The 13,556-nt window shown below is 36.1% G+C and overlaps 2 protein-coding genes across 2 annotated transcripts; both read right to left on the bottom strand.

Moving 5' to 3' along the window:
* Positions 1 to 3,585: 3,585 nt before the first annotated feature.
* LOC129426078 (neutral cholesterol ester hydrolase 1) lies at positions 3,586 to 6,955 on the bottom strand. The gene is made up of 5 exons (XM_055182226.2): positions 6,700 to 6,955; positions 6,274 to 6,505; positions 5,991 to 6,060; positions 5,722 to 5,893; positions 3,586 to 4,266 (listed from the first exon to the last, which is right to left on the bottom strand). The coding sequence occupies exons 1-5, from the start codon at positions 6,835 to 6,837 to the stop codon at positions 3,646 to 3,648; spliced, it is 1,233 nt and encodes a 410-aa protein (XP_055038201.2). The 5' UTR covers positions 6,838 to 6,955; the 3' UTR covers positions 3,586 to 3,645.
* Positions 6,956 to 8,987: 2,032 nt separating this feature from the next.
* Positions 8,988 to 13,406, bottom strand: nceh1b.2 (neutral cholesterol ester hydrolase 1b, tandem duplicate 2). The gene is made up of 5 exons (XM_055182225.2): positions 13,165 to 13,406; positions 12,397 to 12,628; positions 10,283 to 10,352; positions 9,990 to 10,161; positions 8,988 to 9,830 (listed from the first exon to the last, which is right to left on the bottom strand). Exons 1-5 carry the CDS (start codon positions 13,300 to 13,302, stop codon positions 9,210 to 9,212), a joined length of 1,233 nt encoding a protein of 410 aa, XP_055038200.2. The 5' UTR covers positions 13,303 to 13,406; the 3' UTR covers positions 8,988 to 9,209.
* Positions 13,407 to 13,556: the final 150 nt, after the last annotated feature.

Here is a 13,556-nt window from a genome sequence, read left to right as displayed (position 1 = left end):
AACTGTCATTAAGTTTAATTTGTTCAGTGATGTCATTTTTAATGCAAATATGACATTTGATTGTTTGAAATGTCTTTATGACAACTTGACATGAACATCAAACTGTCATAAACATGACATAGCAGAATATTTATCAAACTTAAGAAACTACCTAGCTTTATGGGTTAACATTACATTAAACTTTCATTTAAATGTCATTAAAGGAATAGTCCATTTTCTTAAAAGAAAAATCCAGATAATTTACTCACCACCATGTCATCCAAAATGTTGATGTCTTTCTTTGTTCAGTCGAGAAGAAATTATGTTTTTTGAGGAAAACATTGCAGGATTTTTCTAATTTTAATGGACTTTAATAGAGCCCAACATTTAATACTTAACTCAACATTTTCAACGGAGTTTCAAAGGACTATAAACTATCCCAAACGAGGCATAAGGGTCTTATCTAGCGAAACGATTGTCATTTTTGACAAGAAAAATAACAAATATACACTTTTAAAGAACAACTTCTCGTCTAGATCCGGTCCAGCGCGACCTAACGTAAAATGCGTAGTGACGTAGGGAGGTCACGTGTTACATATATAAAACGCACATTTGCGGACCATAGTAAACAATAAACTGACACAAAGACATTAACTAGTATCAGTTGACATACAACAACGTAGGAAGGAACGGTCCTCTTTCAACACACTTGTAAACACTGGGGCGGAGTTTCGCGTTCGTCCTCTGTGACCTCTTGACGTCATGACGTATTGCGTGGGGTCACGCTGGCGCATCACGACCAGATCTCGACGAGAAGTTGTGCTTTAAAAGTGTATATTTGTCAAAAATGACAATCATTTTGCTAGATAAGACCCTTATGCCTCGTTTGGGATTGTTTATAGTCCTTCGAAACTCCGTTGAAAAAACACTGTTACGTGTTGAGTTGGGGGTTGATTGTTGGTGTCTATTGGAGTCCATTGGAATGAAAAAGTTCCTGCGGTGTTTTCCTTAAAAAACATAATTTCTTCTCCACTGAACAAATTAAAGACATCAACATTTTGGATGAAATGGTGGTGAGTGGATTGTCTGGATTTTTCTTTTAAGAAAATGGAATATTCCTTTAAGTGTTAATACTATGTCAAATAATTTTAAATACCTTAACAAAATGCAACAGACACGTCACAATATTATACTTAACTTTACAGAATACATTAAAAACTGACAACTAACAGAACTTGGTCTTCCTCTGAAATGAACTTTGCAGCAATATGGACCCAATGCTGCATGGCTTAACCCATTATTGTACTGTTTTCATTTAATTTTAGGTGAATCGGTTTTCAAATGCAGTACAGTATAATTCGTATTATTTTTATTATTATTAAATGATTGATTTTATTTGTTAAACACATGGAGGAAACTTAAAAAACATTACGAACTGAAAAATATTCATGATGTTGTTATAAAACTATTTGACAGAGTATTAAAACTTAATGACATTTTAAAGACAAATTCAATTTGTATCATTAAAAGTGGTCAGTTATGTTGTCTTGATAATGTCAAGTTGTCATGACCTTCAACCCAGTGGCATGACAACACTGGCCCGCATAGCCAAAAAAAAAACAGACCAGCCCACCGGAAATTCTCCCGGTCCTGGCCAATCCAGGCCTGTCAACACCTTATATTGTCAAATGCGGTACCTCTCCCTAGATTTCAGTTGTCAAAGGGGGTTCACCTTGTATCGCCTTATCTTTTTCTGTTGGCTGCACAACTTCTTTCATCCTTTCTATCAAATGGTTGTCTACTGCTATTCATCTTGCAGATAAACATCTACTTACAAGCCAGCTTGCTGACGATTACTCTATTTCAAAAAGATGAAGATATCGACTGATATTAAGTTTTTCTCGTTTGCTTTTGACTTAAATTTAAACCTTAACAAATGTGAGCTGTTAAAACATGTCATTTTCTCTCTCTTTAAACTCTCAAATAGTCACGTGCCTTATCTTTGTTTTTCCATATGTAAAGAGATGAAACAGGCAGGTGCAGAGTGAACTTTGGCCCAGTTTAAGAAAAAAAATGCAATTCATGGTTACAGAGATTTTTCTTTAAGACACCCAACCCTTCTTTCTAAAGCTGAAGGTATATCAAGATTAACTCACCCTGATCTTTTGTTATGTTGAAAAATCTGTGTGCAGATATTGACAGATTGTTATTTGAAAGCATAAGAGGCACTAAAAATGATAAAATAATTATAAACAAATATGAATGTGGTTGTTTACATTTTTTTTAGATTTTGCTTTCCTTAAATTGTTTATTTGAGATAAATTGGCTAAGATTTGACAAGCCCACACTCACTTTGGAATATTTTTCCCAATTTTATTTTCGCTATAGTAGAAGGTCTACTCTATTTTTTACTATGTTACTATATTACATTACAATTTGATAAAAAAATTAAACTTTGTGAATGAATTCTTATTAAGTATTAACATTCAGAGCTTAATAGAGATCTCTAGGTATTAATAGTCTGCCTCTAGTTGCCAACTCTCTATCAAAATAATTTTATAATGATCTAACACAACCAGAATCAACTGTTAAGTCTTACTTGTGTGAAAGGTAAAAACTTGTTTTAAGGTGTGTGACCATTTACACACCCCTAACTGCACACGACGGAGGCATTTTTACCTCCGGTTGCTATGAGATTAATGGAGAAGTTGCCACCACTAATATACTCCTGAGAACTAGGGATGCAGCGATAGGATTTTTTGGGCCGATTCCGATTTAAACAGACAACTTCTGGCTGATACCGATATTAAACACTTGTATACAATACTATACAGTTGGTCTATTAGCTAGTTTATTTCTGCATCAAATTATTTTTACTGAACATGGATTGGATCTAATTAACATTCAAATGACCAACATAATAAGAGAGGCACAAATTAAGCTAAAACAAATATAATAAGACAGCATGACAACCTTCAAAGGTGGTTTTTGCTATTCAGCATTTATTATATTAACATTATTAACTCATTTTTTACATATAATGGATTTCTTTATGCAGTTAATTAATAAACAATCGGTATCGGCCTTTCTTCTGCTATTGCCGATATGCCGATGGTTTCAAATTCATCAAAAATCGGCCGATACATCGGTGCATCACTACTGAGAACCAGGGAAAAAAATTTCAAAAATTTTTCTTTTTTCTTTTAACAATTAGGTGTTGGGTTTTAACAACCACATTGCAAAGAATATTTTTTTATTTTTTATTTTATGACATGTCCACTGTAGTGGACAACATGACTTTAATGTGTGGAATGACATTACCTTTGATTCAGTAGTTTTGGCATTTCATTAAATTTTCACATTTATTTTATTTTTACATTCATTTTTGTTTTCAATTTCATTTTCACCACAATGTGCAATTATTGTTTAAAAATGACAACATACCTTATTTGGCAATGTGTGTCATTCTAGACTTTAACAATAATATCCTGTAATTTCACATCTTCTTGTACTTTTTTGTGTTATATTTAATGTAAGACATGTCTTGTAAAGTCCTTACTTTGTCCCTCTTCTGTGTTATAGTTCAAATGCAAAAATGAAACAAAAAACCCAGCATATATTTAATAAGGGAAACATCTTGTCTCTACATAAATAAAAAAACCTCTGCTACAGGTTCTCCTTCAACCACTTCATGTAGTTACCAAAACTTCGCACTGCAACCTCAAATGGAGACGGCCCGAAAGCAAAACTCATGCATCCGTGAAAACCATCTTCATAGTGATCGACAGTGACAGGCACTCCAGCTTCCTCCAGTCGTTTGGCGTACATCAGTCCGTCATCTCTCAGAACATCATGCTCACAGGTCATGATGAAGGCGGGCGGCACGACCTTCAACACTTCCTGTTCAGCCAATAAAGGAGATATTCTTACATCCAGCAACGCTGGCAGCATCTCATGCAGCTTTGGGTCACCTTGAAGCGGCTCCACTGGCTTAAAGTTCTTCTGAACGGCCACCGGTAGAAGCTTGGTCCAGTTGATCTTAGCTTTGGCGGCTGCTACCTCCTGACCTAGATTCAGAGCTGAGTGCCTGTTAGCCAGCAAAGAGGGAACAAGGTCTTGAGATCCATTAAGGTACTCTAGTACAAAGCGGGCCGTGAGGGTACCCTTCAGGATAGGCATATTGCGATTTTGCTGGCGGGAGGGAGTGTTGAGGTCCAGAACCTGGAGCAGGGGGTAGACGAGGGCTTGAACTTTATATTTAATTGGAGCACTTACATCTATGGCCAACTGTGAAGAAACAGACAAAAATGTGAATCTGGTTGTTAATAAAGTTGTCTTTGAAAAAATATGTAATTGAGGAACAGGAATTGAGGGAACATTTTGTGCTTGGATTAACTACAAAGAAAGCAGCAATGCAAGGGGTTGGGATAACTAGCCAATAAAGAAATTGCTGATGGTTTATGGGTAAGACAGATGAAGTAAAATCATTTCAAGCATTTTTTAGGATGCATTTAGGTGACAAATGACTTCCTGTTTATTCTACCCTGCATGTACACTCACCTAAAGGATTATTAGGAACACCATACTAATACTGTGTTTTACCACCTTTCGCCTTCAGAACTGCCTTAATTCTACGTGGCATTGATTCAACAAGGTGCTGAAAGCATTCTTTAGAAATGTTGGCCCATATTGAGAGGATAGCATCTTGCAGTTGATGGAGATTTGTGGGATGCACATCCAGGGCACGAAGCTCTCGTTCCACCACATCCCAAAGATGCTCTATTGGGTTGAGATCTGGTGACTGTGGGGGCCATTTTAATACAGTGAACTCATTGTCATGTTCAAGAAACTAATTTGAAATGATTCGAGCTTTGTGACATGCTGCATTATTCTGCTGGAAGTAGCCATCAGAGGATGGGTACATTGTGGTCATAAAGGGATGGACATGGTCAGAAACAATGCTCAGCTAGATCGTGGCATTTAAACGATGCCCAATTGGCACTAAGGGGCCTAAAGTGTGCAAAGAAAACATCCCCCACACCATTACACCACCATTAGCAGCCTGCACAGTGGTAACAAGGCATGATAGATCCATGTTCTCGTTCTGTTTACGCCAAATTCTGATATTACCATCTGAATGTCTCAACAGACATCGAGACTCATCAGACCAGGCAACATTTTTCCAGTCTTCAACTGTCTAATTTTGGTGAGCTCGTGCAAATTGTAGCCTCTTTTTCCTATTTGTAGTGGAGATGAGTGGTACCCGGTGGGGTCCTCTGCTGTTTAAGCCCATCCGCCTCAAGGTTGTGCGTGTTGTGGCTTCACAAATGCTTTGCTGCATACCTCAGTTGTAACGAGTGGTTCTTTCAGTCTAAGTTGCTCTTCTATCACCTTGAATCAGTCGGCCCATTCTCCTCTGACCTCTAGCATCAACAAGGCATTTTTGCCCACAGGACTGCCGCATACTGGATGTTTTTCCCTCTTCACACTATTCTTTGTAAACCCTAGAAATGGTTGTGCCTGAAAATCCCAGTAATTGCCACGCTCAAAATTGCTTAAATCACCTTTCTTTCCCATTCTGACATTCAATTTGGAGTTCAGGAGATTGTCTTGACCAGGACCACACCCCTAAATGCATTAAAGCAACTGCCATGTGATTGGTTTATTAGATAATTGCATTAATGGGTGATTGAACAGGTGTTCCTAATAATCCTTTAGGTGAATGTATTTCTGATTGAATACCTGTTGGCTGACAGCAGCAGCTAGATTCCCACCAGCGCTGTCACCTGACACGGCCACTCTTTCTGGGTCTATAGAGTACTGACCCAACACCTCTGCTGTCAGGATATGTTTTGATGCCTGAAGAGCATCATTGTACTGATCGGGGAATCGTCCCTCCGGGGCCAGACGGTACCTGAGTAAACAAATAAAAAAGACACAATTGGTAGTTAACTGTAACTAAAATAATGTAATAAATTACAAGATCTAGGAAAATATCCATCATTTCTTACTCAACAGATATAACAACTGCATCCAATTCTTCGGCCATCTTCCTACACTGAAGGTCATATGCTTGCATCTCTTGAAAAAAAAATAGAGATTGAATATCTTAAACTTCAAATTGGTGCTTAAACCCATTGGAAATGCAAATCGCTTAATGCAGGAGTGAAAATAAATCATTTTTATAATAGAATTGGTAAAAAATATGGTAATTAATACATTTTAAATGTTGTATTTACAAATCATGTGGATTTTAACAACCAGTTAAGTACTGCAATGCAAATGATCACCTACTTGCACTAGAAAGTGCCCATCCACCTCCATGAAAATAAACCACTCCTCTTTTTAAATCTTTCTGAAGGCTTTCTGAAGTGGATTCAAACACTCGCGCCTCCACTCCAGCAAATGACGTATCTGTGACCCGGACGCCTGGGCTGGATTGTGGACTGTGTATCTTATTCCATGACATAAAGTATTTAACAAAACCGAAGGGATGACAAAGTCCAATATCATGAGCTAAAAAACTCTGCAAGAAAGATCAAAGAGCATAATTGTTCAAATATCTCCTACACATAAATTAAAAACAAAATAAAATACATATTGTTTCAAGTGCAAATAAGTAAACATTATGAGCCAAGTGTATGGAAGACTTTTATGTATCTACAAAAATAAATTATATACAACTATTTGATATTAATGTAAACAGAAAAATAATCTTACCACGTCCAATATGGCGCGTATTACTGCATCTGTAAACATTAACTTCCATGGTTCTGATATAGTGCTGGGTAAAGGCAGATAACTGTAATAAGCGACTGCTATTGACAGTAAAATCGTCCCGAACAAAACTACTCGCATTATTCTGTTAAATGTCCACAAAGGTGTTCTCGTGTAAGAAATTAGTCTTGACAAAATGGGTGTGTATTACAACACTTGAGTTCACCTTTAGAAACACAAACATCATGCAGTGCTGCGCAGACCGATTGGCCTCTGAGCTCAAACGATCGCGAGAGCCCGGCTTTCGAAACGATCTCGCGGTACTTTGATGTCTTACGTCGAACACACAGCAAATTCTACATTAAAGGTCCTCTTGTTTGCAAAATTACTTGAATGTAATATCAGCCTCTACTAATAAGAAAGCTATAAGGATTTGTGCTACATTTGACCTCTTCATCTGATACTGTTTAGGTGATAGCCCCTTTGTTTTGTGTCCTCTTATTTTATTTTATTTAATTTATTTATTAATTTATTTTTTTTCTGTATATTTTCTCTTGTGTTTATTGATATACTGTATGTCTCTACTTTTTAGTATGTATGTTCTTGCAATAAAAAAAATGTCCTCTTGTATGGATTTAAGCTTAATATTTTATATGCTTGTGAATTTTGTGGACAGGAAAAGAAACAATTTTGCATCTGTTTTATCATTGTAAGATTTTTTTGAAAGATGTGAAAAGTTATATTAGTAGAAAATTGGGTCGTGTGGTAGAAATTGGTGTATCTGATGTGTTGTTTTATTTTGACATTTGGATAATTTGGAAAGTAAAAAAAGGTCTAAAAGCATGCAATATATTAAAAGTGCTCATTTTTTGTAATTTTTTTTCTCATTCTTTCTTCTCTGGTAACATATGTGACTACCTCTTGTTCATGTGGCATTGACCAAAATGTCTTTTTTTTTTGTATTTGATGTCGTTATTCAATAAAAAAGGTCCTCTTGTATGACTTTGTTTGTCGTTTTAAAATTATATCTTATTTCGTGTTTGGATGCATAAAAAATATTAATTTCTCATATCAAGCGTTGTTTTCCCATATATTTAGACTTTTATTTTGAAACTATATTCAGGCGCTGTTTCAGATGTTTTAACTGCACGTCACAACTGTGCAACATTAGGCCTGACTCTGAACAGCTGTGAAATTGTAAAATATTTAATACAAATAGTTTAGACTTATACTATATTTATTTAATTTCGGACTCTCTTCTAATAAGAAAAGTGCATAATAACAATACCATACATCTTAATGTATAATTAAACATTAAACATTACATGACATTATATACTAATGAAGTAGATTTAAAAACAGATCACATATTAGGTTGAGAAAAGTTATTAAGTCATTAAGCTGGCTCATAGACAATGTGATGATCAAACAAATACCATCAATTGTTTCAAACTCATTTTTGGGTCTTGAAATATAACAATGTGTTATTCTTTATTGTATATTTGCATTTACAGTTAGCAGATGCTTTATTTTAAAACAAATTTCAACTGGTTAAACACAAACACTTAATCATAAAGGAGACAATAAAATTATCAGAATACAGCAAAACTGGTAAGGTTCAAATCAAAATGTAGTCTCATCATTCATCAGTTGGTACTGATAAAACTGTAAAAATCAGGAATACTTAAAATGATTTTAAACAATAATAAATAATAATAAAACCACATGTTATGTATTTCTCATTATGATACAAAACCACCGTTGCTTCTTGAAGCATGGTAATGCACATCTGTGCAACGTCATGCCTAGATTCAGCTGCAAAAAACTAGGGCAGGCAGCACAGTGTGTGTGTGTGTGTGTGTGTGTGTGTGTGTGTTTGTGTGTTTAAACACATATTTTCTCATTTGTTTGAGGAATGTGAAAATAAATCCTAAAGAAATGGATGAGCTTAATCTTTCCAAAGGCTTCTAAATTTAAACCTGTTTTACTTTATGTTTTACAGAACTCATAGATTCAAATTTGTGTTTTGTGGTTTTTAGTCCATATCCGTTAGATCTGAGGTATCTATATCTTAGTGTACTTGTAAACGTTCACAAACGTTTCATCTTGGATTGTCCACTTGTCCAAATGTTTTTTCTGATAAAATGCTCTATGGATTGAGAAAATCCCTTCCACCTTTTCTGACCTGGAAATGTATTGAAACAGTCTGTCAACACACAAGCCTCTTTGCATAATCTGGATCATTTTGCATTTCATGGCATTACCCATAATACAAAGTAGTAGTACTGCACTTATACTGAAACAATAGTTTATTGTTACTAAAACTATTTTAATTCAGAGGTACAGAAGCCATGTGTCAGTGGTATTGTTCCTATTCAGTTCTTCACAAATACTCTGTTGCATTGAATGGTTGCATTGCATGTTTTCAATCTAAAATGATTCATTTTAAAATATACTTAAAATATATTTAACATCAAAATAGAAAACTATGAAATCTGTGCCTTAAAAAACTGCTAGAGGTTCTTAAGTAGCCAATGGATGTAGTTCCCAAAACTCCGCAATCCCACCGAGAATCGGAAGGGCCCGAAAGCAAAACTTGTGCATCCATGAAAACCATCTTCATAGTGATCAATGGTGACGGGCACTCCAGCTTCCTCAAGTCGTCTGCCGTACATCCATCCCTCGTCTCTCAGAACGTCATGCTCACAGGTCAGGATGTAAGCAGGCGGCACACCCTTCAACACTTCCTGTTCAGCTAATAAAGGAGATGCTCTCACATCCAGCAACGCTGGGAGCATCTCCACCAGCTTTGGGTCACCCTGAAGCGGCACCACGGGCTTATAGTTTTTTTGAACGGCCACTGGAAGAAGCTGGGTCCAGTTGATCTTAGCTTTAGCTGCTGCTATCTCCTGACCCAGATTCAGAGCTGTGTGGTTGTTAGCCAGCAAAGACGGAACAAGCTTAGGATCTCCATTGAGGTACTCCAGCCAAAATCGAACCATTAGTGGACGGTGTAGGATAGGAATGTTGCCATTTTGCTGGTAGGAGGGTGTGTTGAAGTCCAGAGCCTGAAGAACGGGGTAGAGAAGAGCCTGAACTTTGAACTTAATAGAAATGCTGTCGTCCAAGGCCATCTGTGAACAAACAGACAAGGTTAGAACAAACATGGTTAGACGTTTAGTGTCTTGGAAACTGGAAGGGAAATATTTCCTTTTCTTTTTCAATCTTTTGGCTTTGTCTGCTCTCAAAGATGAAAACACATGCACAAAGACATTACAGGAATTGCTTCATACCTGTTGCACAACAGCAGCGGCTAGGTTGGCCCCAGCGCTGTCACCTGACACGGCCACTCTTTCTGGGTCTATAGAGTACCGACCCAACACCTCCGCTGTCAGGATATGTTTCGAGGCCGAAAGAGCATCATTGTACTGATCTGGGAATCGTGCCTCCGGGGCCAGACGGTACCTGAATATTAAATTAAAATGAATTATAGTAATGAATGCAGGAATTTATAGTTTATAATTTAAGAATTGTAAAAATTTTACAATTTGATGATGCAGTAGACCATACTAGAAGCCTTACTTACTCAATAGATATTACAACTGCATCCAACTCTTCAGCCATAGTTCTGCACTGAAGAAAATATGTTTGCATCTCTTTAAAAAAAAATTGAAAAATGAGATAAAGAAATTACTTTCACTTTTCTAGTATATACATTTACGCATTTGGCAGATGCTTTTATCCAAAGTGACTTACAGCTCGGCTTGCAAAGGGGCAAAAAGTTTCAGGTAAATTTTTCATGAAACTTTCCATTGAAACTCTGGGGAATTTTGCAAATATTCCAAATTGGAAACTTAACGGGAATTTATGGGAATTATTTGGAAATTAAGATAAATATGTCATTTACAAACATAAATAAACATTTTATTTGGTCATAACATGTAACATAACATGCATGCAATACAAATTTTAAAAATGACATCTTGACTGATTTAAAGGTGCAGTGTGTAATTTTTAGAAGGATCTCTTGAAAGAAAACCAAAATAATATACAAAACTATATTACCAAGGGTGTATAAAGACCTTTTAAATGAACCATTATGTTTTTACTGCCTTAGAATGAGACGTTTTTATCTACATACACCGAGGGTCCCCTTACATGGAAATCGCCATTTTGTGCCACCATGTTTCTACAGAAGCCCGTAATGGACAAACCTTTTTACTAAGTTGTCTGAAATGATGTGATGAAATGTTTGTCCGGTGGTGGCTATCGTAGCTTCTTTATGCATTTCAAAAGCGAGGGTTGGGCAGTGGACTGAGCCGTTGGTTGCAATTCGCAACCTCACCACTAGATGCCGTTAAAATTTACACACTGCACCTTTAATTATAAGTAGAACTTTAATTGATTCTTTCATTAAAGGCAGAGTGCACAATTTCTGAAAAACGCTTTGGAAAAGGGAGTCGGGCCACCTACCAAAACACACTTGTAGCCAATGAGCAGTAAGGGGCGTGTCTTCTAACCGACATCGTTGCCTGTGTTGCGTATGTGTGGGGAAAAGAAGGTCCAGATTCTATTGGGATAGGGGCGTGATTGTTTAGGTGATTTTAAATATCAACACTGGCTTTCAAACATTATGCACTCCGCCTTTAAGTAATAGAGGGTATGCACATGACGTCACTGTTGGCGAGAGGGACTGCAGTTACGCCCACTGAGTGGCAAAAGAGAGAGCGGCAGCATTTGAGTACAGCGCGACATAGATGAAAACATGGTGAAAACGGGCCGAAATGGGAAAAAGCTGTTGTGCGATAGACTGTACTAACAGATTAACAAGAATTCGGAGCTATCGTTTTACAGACTGCCAAAAAACACCGAAAGGAGAAGTAAATTGATCGTTCATGTCAACGTCCACAGACCACAGGTGGTTTGGTAAGTTGCTAGGGTCACAATCAAGCAGAGTTTTACTCTCTACTTAAAAGTATTTTTCAAGTATTTGTATTTTATCAGTGTTTTTCATTGGAAAAATACATTCTAAAGCATATTATTATAATTTTTACTCTATTACATGTCATAAATAATATGTTTTTGTTTTACATTTTATATTTAAGTACATTAACATTACTCAAGTAAAAGCACACAATTTAAATGTAATAAGGTATTAAATAAATTGTAATATAGTAAGTGTGTGGGAAGGTCATTTTTAGACTTTTTTTTTAATAATCTCACCTAAATGTTTTCTCAGTCAGTGTATCTGTCTTTTCAATTGTATAATGTTGTTGCACAATAGCTTACACACAGCAAAAGAAAGTTTTAAACAAATGTATGTAATTTCTGTGAATACATGCAATGTATGAGGGACATTTTGACATTATTTTGTGTGCAAGAAATGATCTGTGCATGTTATAAAAGAAGGGGGTGTGGCCTAATGGCCCTTAAGTAAGCAGTGTGCTGTGTGCATGTGACTGAGGAATGTGCAGGGTAGAAATTAGGATTTTAAGTCCCTGTTATAGGCAACAGCAATTTTTCAAATTCACATTATATTCCCATTAATATCCATGGAAAATTTCCAGCTTTAAAAATTCCCAGAATTTTGCAATGCCACTTAAACCCATTGCATTTTTATCAGTATGTGTGTAAACCCATGACTTTTGCACTGCTAATGAGCTAAAGAAATAAATCAGCCCATATTACAGTATCACCTACTTCCACTGCCAAGCGTCCATCCACCTCCATGGAAATAAACGACACCTCTTTTCAAACGCTGCTGCCGGTTTGTTGAAGTGGGCTCAAATACTTGTGCCAGGACTCCAGAAAAAGAAGTATCTGTGACCCGAATTTTAGGGTTCGATATTGGACCTCTTATCACATCCCATGATGCAGCATATCTCATTAAGTCGAAGGGTCGACTCAGTCCGAGATCATGAGCTAGAAAACTCTATAAGAGTAAAATTTAAAAGTGAAAAAAAAACAGCAGGATTATTAAACCTCTTAAAGGGTCAGCAAATCTTTGGAGAGAAATTCCATTACTACTGAGAAGCCATAATGAGGAGATTATGAAATGATCCATACTGTATGGTCAGCAATCTCTGTGTTATAAAATGTGTTTAAAGTTCACACAAATACAAATTGTACAGTCTGTACTCTCCTTATCTCTTCCTCTACATATACATGTATTTATCTAATGTCTAAAAGCATGAAAGCATCAAAATGCTTCAAATCCTTGAATGGTCGGCTCCAGGATTTGCTGCTTAATCCTCATCACACTTTTAAGATTTATTATAAAAATAAAAAACATTACAGAATTCATTTTTTTTATTTAAAGTAAAAAGTAGTTCTAAAAATTGGTATTGAATAATACTACTTAATGACAATCATTCTACTCTTGTTTAAATTAATGCATCCACATAAAAAAATAATAACACAACTTGACAATTGTTTGTGTATAAAATGTAAATAAATACAAAATCTTACCAATTGCATTATACCACGTAATATTGCATCCATAAACATAAGCTTCCATGGCTCTGATATAGTGCTGGGCAGAGGGACGTAGATGTAATAAGCAGCTGCTATTGACAGTATAAAAGACCCGATCACAACTATCCGCATGTTTAAATTAGTTTAACTTAAAGAACATTACGCTGTAGCGGTCCTAGTGTTGGCATAGTGACGGAATGTATGAAGTTGTACCTTATCTGACCCTAGAGAGCCGTGATTATGAAAACACATAACATTTTATAATAAAAGTCCTCACGTGTAGGTCGTTTTCGGGGGTCGTCCTTGTTCTAGGGGAAATTATTTTTTAATATTTAAAACAATATTTATTACATGTGTTTATAATAGCTAACGATTTAAATTCAGTC

This window comes from Misgurnus anguillicaudatus, chromosome 25 (assembly GCF_027580225.2).
Source record: "Misgurnus anguillicaudatus chromosome 25, ASM2758022v2, whole genome shotgun sequence".
In the NCBI taxonomy this organism is placed as follows: domain Eukaryota; kingdom Metazoa; phylum Chordata; class Actinopteri; order Cypriniformes; family Cobitidae; genus Misgurnus; species Misgurnus anguillicaudatus.
Note: the sequence above shows the minus strand (reverse complement) of the source record. Positions and strands in the feature narration are given on the sequence as shown.

Excerpts from the sequence above, each read along its gene's own strand:
- LOC129426078 (XM_055182226.2), bottom strand. The coding sequence starts at position 6,837 with ATGCGAGTAGTTTTGTTCGGGACGATTTTACTGTCAATAGCAGTCGCT. Across the intron at positions 5,894-5,990 it reads GCAGTTGTTATATCTGTTGA|GTACCGTCTGGCCCCGGAGG; the intron begins GTAAGAAATGAT and ends TTGTTTACTCAG. Across the intron at positions 4,267-5,721 it reads CTGCTGCTGTCAGCCAACAG|TTGGCCATAGATGTAAGTGC; the intron begins GTATTCAATCAG and ends GTTTCTTCACAG.
- nceh1b.2 (XM_055182225.2), bottom strand. The coding sequence starts at position 13,302 with ATGCGGATAGTTGTGATCGGGTCTTTTATACTGTCAATAGCAGCTGCT. Across the intron at positions 12,629-13,164 it reads TACGTGGTATAATGCAATTG|AGTTTTCTAGCTCATGATCT; the intron begins GTAAGATTTTGT and ends TTACTCTTATAG. Across the intron at positions 9,831-9,989 it reads CCGCTGCTGTTGTGCAACAG|ATGGCCTTGGACGACAGCAT; the intron begins GTATGAAGCAAT and ends GTTTGTTCACAG.